The 7,235-nt window shown below is 33.1% G+C and overlaps 1 protein-coding gene across 1 annotated transcript in view; it reads left to right on the top strand.

Moving 5' to 3' along the window:
- The window catches only part of LOC119838101 (codanin-1), a 12,897-nt gene extending 11,994 nt beyond the window's left edge, over positions 1-903 (top strand). The window contains exons 15-16 of the mRNA XM_038363913.1: positions 120-290; positions 858-903. Coding sequence (XP_038219841.1) covers positions 120-289 — 170 coding nt within the window. The 3' untranslated portion in view covers position 290; positions 858-903. The remainder of the gene's footprint in view (positions 1-119; positions 291-857) is intronic.
- The last annotated feature ends 6,332 nt before the right edge of the window (positions 904-7,235 follow it).

The following is a 7,235-nucleotide window of genomic DNA, read 5'->3' as shown; positions in this document are numbered from 1 at the left end:
CCACACCTGGGCGCAGCTCGCGTTATTTAAATTCCCAAATTGTTGTAAAATTTACAAATGTCGCCGTGAAATTGTTAAAACTTTTTAACTCGCGAGATGACAAATTGCCAAAAAATATTGATCCGTAATCTCATTATCTTTCATATATTTCCAGGAGGTGCTAGAGAATCTCTCCGCTTGCATGAAGACCGTCTCGTCGAATTGGCGTTCTTCGTCTGGCAAGTTCACTCTGTTCCTCGACTTCCTGGCGGACTACTGCGGGAATATGGACTTTGAAATAATGGAGTGAGGTGGGTTTTTGCTTATCTTTTTAACCGACTGCAAAAAAAGCTGGATCTCAATTCTGCTGTAGTTTTTTTTTGTATTTGTTACCTCGAATATTTTCACTGGGTGAACTGATTTTGATTGTTCTATTAATAAATAATCAAATCTGTATGTGGTAGTAGTTGAGCACGCTTCGGTACGAATTGGGCCAGCTCGCACCGGGGAAGTACCACACCCCCACAGAAGACCGACGTGAAATAGCATTCTGCTGTGTTTCGTTCGGTGAGTGGGGGAGCCGGAGGCCCATATCCTTTTCCTTACCCTTCCCAGTCCTTTCCGTTATTCCTTTCGCCAATCCTTTCTTAATCCCTTCCCAATTTAAAGTCGGCAATCCATTTGTAGATTGTAGAGCGTAAGGTCTGTAATCGGCTTTTCGCCTCTATAAATGTCCATGGGCGGTGGTACCGCTTACCATCAGGCGACCCGCCAGCTCTATTGCCGACTGTGACATGCAAAAAAAATTATATGTACACTAGCTGCACGCCCCGATTAAGATTTTAGTTTAATATCGATTTTGATTTTGTTATTTACAGATGTGCGATATGAAATGGGATGTATCTGTGTGAGATTAAAGCATAAGAAAAAGCGACGAAGAAATTTAAAAGCATTTTGTTTTTTATAATTTTGTACACATGTACAGTTGATTAAGTTTTCCTTGTAAAATAGCTTATTAGGGGGCGTCCATAAATTGCGTGAGACATTTTTCAGGATTTCATGAAAGTGAGATTTTTCGAAATGTGTTTTGACTATGAACCCATTGGATTTAAGAAAGAAAAAGAAAAAAATATCCGTCCGCGGGATTTAATAGGATAAATGACGAATACTAATATAACAAGTTTTGCCATATGTTTATTCAAGAATTTTTTTTGCTTTAACTAAACTTTATCTTCACGGTTTTCTGTTAAAAAAAACGTGATATTTATTAAACCCCCCCCTTCCCCCAAGTGAGATTTGAAAAGATTTTATTTGATCATACGTAATTTATGGACGCCCCCTTGTGTGAAGTTATAAAATACCTTTGAACCGACTTTCGCCAAAAAACGAGTGTATTTTTTGATACTGTGACTAGAGAACTCCGCGGGTTTTTATCCGATGGACGCGATTTTTTTTGTGTTTGATTGGGAATTGTTGTCATTTAGTCCCAGTTTAGAATCTGGAGTGGTAACTGAAAGGACGTCAGTGTATATTTTCTTTTTATATTACCGAAATAAATTATTAAAAAAATAAATAAAAAAAGCGTAATCTTTAATTTTCAGTAACGACGTAGATTTAGGAATTTGACAATAAATTCGACGAAAAGCTTAAAAAAATCTTTTATTTTGCAATAATAATGAAAATAGGAAAATAATTAAATAAATAGCACTGGATATGTTGAAATTACAATCAAATCAAAAAAATAATTGAATTAAAAATATATATAATATAATAAAATATATATAAAAAATACAATATGACGATCTTTTATTTTATGATTTGTTTTTTTAATTTCTTCTTTTAATAGATACAAAATACGGACATTTTAAATTTTAACAATTAGCGAATTAAAAACCTTTATACGTCCCAAATATATATTAAAATTATTATGATATATACATTATTAAAATCACCCCCATGTTAACAAATAGGTGCATAATAATAAAATATTTTATCTCGTTTAAATCGTTTTAAATATATATCTCGGATAAGAACGAATAAATGAATCAATTTAAACGCTCAATTACCATCTTTTATTGATGATGGTTGAAGTAACGTAAACACCAAATTTACTAATTATATACTTAATGTTTTTTAAAGATAGGATTTTGTGAAATGAATAGCTAGAGACTGGTTATTTTGTTGAGTCACCGATTAAACACTTTCTGATGTTTTTTTTTTTGATTTTTTGAACGTTTGATTTTAGAAGGGATGAATTTGAAGGCGATTATATATATTATAATAAACCGGTAAGTGAGGTTTATTTGAAGCATAATAATTGTTAAAATTAATAAAACCTTTTAAAATAAGTTTGTATATCTGTATTGTTGAAAAATCGAAGATTTAACAAAACTAACTTCAGTCTCTTAGACTACGCCTTATGAATGAAAAAGTGACAAATTTTAAATTAGTACCTAGGTCTGAATAGTCATTATACATAGAATAAGAGTTACAGTAATTAATCTAAAGACTAGGCAGCTGTCTAGAATCTGGATTTTACTAGATTTTTAAACTAGATAAAATTCGTGAAGCAATTAAGTTGCGCGAATTATCCGTTAATTTCATTTTTATAATTTATTTATTCGATTTTTTCGTTTGGCTTAAGAAATCGGTCAAGCGTGTGTCGGACTCGCGACACTAAGGGTTCCCTGCAAGTACACTATTAAATTTTATGCCAACAACGGTCGAACGATTCTTTGAACTGTTTTAAGTCCGTCACCCATCCAATTAATGACCGTACCAAGCGTTGCTTAACTTTCGATCACTTGTGATAGCGGTAACAGACAACATAATGAATATTTAAAGCCGCTATCACGGCTTGTGGGATACAGCAGACGTATGGACAGATAGCTAAATGAATATATTATTATATTTGTGTAATTAATATAAAATAGGTTTTGCGCTTATGTAAACTGCCAACTGTAAACAAATAAATATTTATAAACGTATGACTATTGTTTTATTTCTTTTTAACTGTTTCTTTCAGCTACAATTTTTAAGGGCGAGAGATGTTACTAGCGCTCCGACCCGGCTTCGCACGAGTGCAATAGATGATATATAGATAAACCTTTCTCTTGAATCACTTATCTATAATAAAAAAACAATTCAGATCCCTTGCCTAGTTTTAAAGATCTAAGAATGAGAAATAAGCATACATACACAGGGACAGGGAAAGGAAAAAATTGATAACTGAAAAGACAATTTAATGACCCATATTTTATTAACATATAAGTAAATTTTATATGTGGGAGTCGAGCACGCTTCGGCACGAATTGGGCCAGCTCGCACCGGGGAAGTACCACACCCCCACAGAAAACCGGCGTGAAATAGTGGCATGCCACTGTGTTTCGTGCGGTGAGTGGGGGAGCCGGAGGCCCGTTTCCTTTTCCTCACCCGTCCTAGTCCATTCCTTCTTTCCAGTCGTTAATCCTTTCCTTTTCCCTTACCCCATAAAAGCGGGCAGCGCATTCACAGAGCTACTACCTTTGCGAATGTTTATGGGCGGTGGTGATCGCTTACCATCAGGCGAACCAGCTCAGCTGCCCGCTATAATATAAAAAAAAAATCTTTTATTTGTTTACTAAATTAAAGTGCTTTCTCGATTAAACGATTGCTAGCGACGGGCAGCGTATCGCGATAGACACTTGCCTCAGTTAATAAAATTAAGTCACTATAATTACATATCGCCTTAAGTAATAAGGCATTTCCATTCCATTGATGGTATTCCATTAATGTAATTACACTGAAATAATTCACAATTTCAATACATAATGAAGCCTACAACTATGTCCGATTCCTTTTATCTGATGTAATCATAGATATATTTTGACATTATGTTTTTTTTTATCTGTACTGTAGTTTATTATATGTACTAAAAATAGAATGAAATACAACACACATATTAAAATACAGGCCTCAAGGTTTTTCCCCTATGTGATTTCTCGGGTCTCAAACTAGTTCCTGAGATAAGAGCCTTTAAGGAAACAAACTGTTCAGTTCATATACAAGGTTGTCAATGTCGTAAGTATGTTTTATACTACCTGCGTTCCACTCGCGTAAGTTTGTATCCCGTAGGAATATCGGGATAAAAAGTTGCATATGTGTTATTCCAGTTGTCCAGCTATCTTCATCTCATCTTCATCCAAATTTCATTGCAATCGGTTCAGTAGTCTTTGCGTGAAAGAGTCACAAACATCCATACATACATACATCCATCCATACTTACAAACTTTCGCTTTTATAATATAAATAAGATATAAATAATAAAATATCCGACTGACAGACGAGATGTCGAAAACTGATTAAAGATAGCTAACACCTAGTATGATTACTATATTCCTAATTTATTATTGATGAAGATCGTAACAAATTGATGACTAAGCAAATATCGTTACGCTATTTGTTTAATGTCTTTAATATTCACTAGACGTTTGTTTTCGGTAACATATATCTCTAGAATAAATGAATAAAACTTATCGTTTCATAATTTGTAAACATTACAAATCATGATGTAATTTTTAAAAATCAAAGACAATTACTATCAATTACTGAAAAAAAAAAACAAATTTTGTGTGTGTTTATGAAAAACAATCAAGGAATCAAGACACTCTGTGACACCCTTTACAAAATGACGCTACGAATCTGAAATCACTACAAATTACAGATTGATTCGATTCGAAGATTCGAGAAACGACAATCCTGTGTACGCCTAGTTCACAGTCATCATATTTAAAATTTAAAACCGAGAGATAGTTATTAATAATGAATGAATCGGAAAATATGAAAAGCATAATAAACTGCTTATATCCATTATTGTTTTTAGAAAAATGCTTCTGCATCTTTCGATTTACTCACGTGAATGGTAGCATTAAAACCCCATCGATAAGGAACAAGTTGTGTTCTCTATTTTATACAATTATCAGTGTTCTGTGTTATCTATTTAGCTTATTAGAGTTAAAAGAAAATTTGAATTTTCAGATAATCGCGCCTAGTGTGTATATGATGATTCTGTTTATTATCCAAATGATCGTACCCTACTTATTTTCCAATAGCCATGTAGATATAATTAAAAAAATTTCCAGTATTGACTGTTTATTACAGACGAATAACAATTTTTACGTTGCAAGGAAATTTGAAATAAAAATACTGACATACGTTTTTATTGTGATTTACGCTTTATTTTCTCTGATAGAATTTTATGTGGAATATTTTTTTAGCTATACAAGAATACTTTCATCGATCATAGTGTTCAAGCAAAAACTTGAGATATTTTCATTCTGCATATATGTATTTTCGTTTTTTCGACGTATGGATATAATAAAAATGCATTTATCTGCGTTCGGCGGGAAAAATGACGCACGTCAGTTCTTCGTTCGCGCCAAAAATATGAAAATCCGAACGCTGTCTACGGTTTACTGTTTGGTTGGCGAAGTGAGTGTGTTAATTAATACAGTTTTCAATACAACAATATTATTTTTAGCTAGTTCTACCTATGTATACGTATTATCTTCGATGTGGCTTTTCATTTGTTATTTCGAATACCCTATGATTAGTTTAATAATGTGGTGCATCAATGAATTTTTTTTCATTAGTGTTATTGCTTTCATTGGTGAGAGTGTGGTATCATCGAGGGATCAATTAAAAATTATGATTAATGATGTAATAACGAACTATGCAATGTCGAAAGATGTTCGGAAGCAAGCGAAGATCTTAATGAAAGCCACGGAAGCATGGTCGTTACGTTTCTCCGGGTTTGAAATGTTTTTTCTGAATAAGAAATTATTGCTTGTATTTGTCAGCTCATCTACAACGTATTTGATATTTATTATACAGATTTGTCACGTCCTATAATGACTATCCCGTTTTCATCCTTACCGAAACAGAATTTAGAGAAATTATGGCAATAGATAGTGTAGATTAAAATCGATTATATTGTTTTAGAAATCAATTAAATAAATCGCTAGCAAAATGAAATTTTCATTTACCCTTCTTTTGTTAACTGAATAAGTTCAGTTCAAAAACATTAGTGACTTTCTCGTTCACCAAATTAAGCCATCTCACTAAGACGTCTACTCGTAATGTAGTGTTGTATTGCAAATATAAGGTATTATGTCAGAAAATTTATACTTAGTAACCAATTTCAAAACAACATAATTCGATTCCTGATTCATTCTCCTTTAAATTTAATAGGTATCTACTGTTGAAATCGATTTATTTTAAAATGTCATTAGTCTGAGTGACTTACATCAAATTAAAACATACAAAAGTTCTTTTTTCTTTTGGCTTTTCCGATCTCAACAAACGACGTCTCGAATAATAATTCGTTTAAAACATATGACATCACAAAATGGCTCGAAATCTATACCATTTCAAATTGGATCACATACCAAATCAGGTGACATTAATAAAAATTATAATATGGTACGCCTATGACGGCTCATTTTAAACTTTTTAATTATTCGATTGACAATATCAGCTAGATACCTAAGTCAAGTGAAAAATCGAAGCAAAATGCTGTGATAAGATCAAAGTAATTCTAACTTTAAGCAATCAATATTACTATGTTTATGTTGCACGCAGGTAAGTAATTTATATTTATTTATTTTTTTATCATAATCGTATGTTTTATTTACGTAATTTAATTATTTTAATGTTTGTGTGTGTTGAAATAAATAATTATTTCTTTCTTTCAATAGTCACAAATCGCACAAATGCTACCAGCATTCTAAGATGCGTATGGGTAAGCTGTGATTGAAGCTAATCGAATAAAATACGAGCTTAAGTGCGCTGTTAAGTGTATGTGGGAGTCGAGCACGCTTCGGCACGAATTGAGCCAGCTCGCACCGGGGAAGTACCACATCCCCACAAAAGACCGGCGTGAAATAATAGCATACTATTGTGTGTCGTATGGTGAGTGGGGGAGTCGGAGACCTGTTTCCTTTTCCTGACCCTTCCCAATCATTTATCCTTTCCTTATCACTTACCCTTATAAGCGGGCAGCGCATTCGCAGGCACTACCTTTGCTCTGTTCACGGCGGTGGTGATCGCTTACCGTCAGGCGAACAACCAGCTTAGTTACCCGCTATGACATAAGAAAACTTAAAAGATACTCTATCAATATAAGGTTATAAAGTGAAAAATAAAACCGTGAAAAGTGCACATATTTTTATTTAATATTTCCTTTTATTCATCAAATACCTACATTATGTAATGACTAA

Source organism: Zerene cesonia, unplaced genomic scaffold (assembly GCF_012273895.1).
Source record: "Zerene cesonia ecotype Mississippi unplaced genomic scaffold, Zerene_cesonia_1.1 Zces_u001, whole genome shotgun sequence".
In the NCBI taxonomy this organism is placed as follows: Eukaryota; Metazoa; Arthropoda; class Insecta; order Lepidoptera; family Pieridae; genus Zerene; species Zerene cesonia.
Note: the sequence above shows the minus strand (reverse complement) of the source record. Positions and strands in the feature narration are given on the sequence as shown.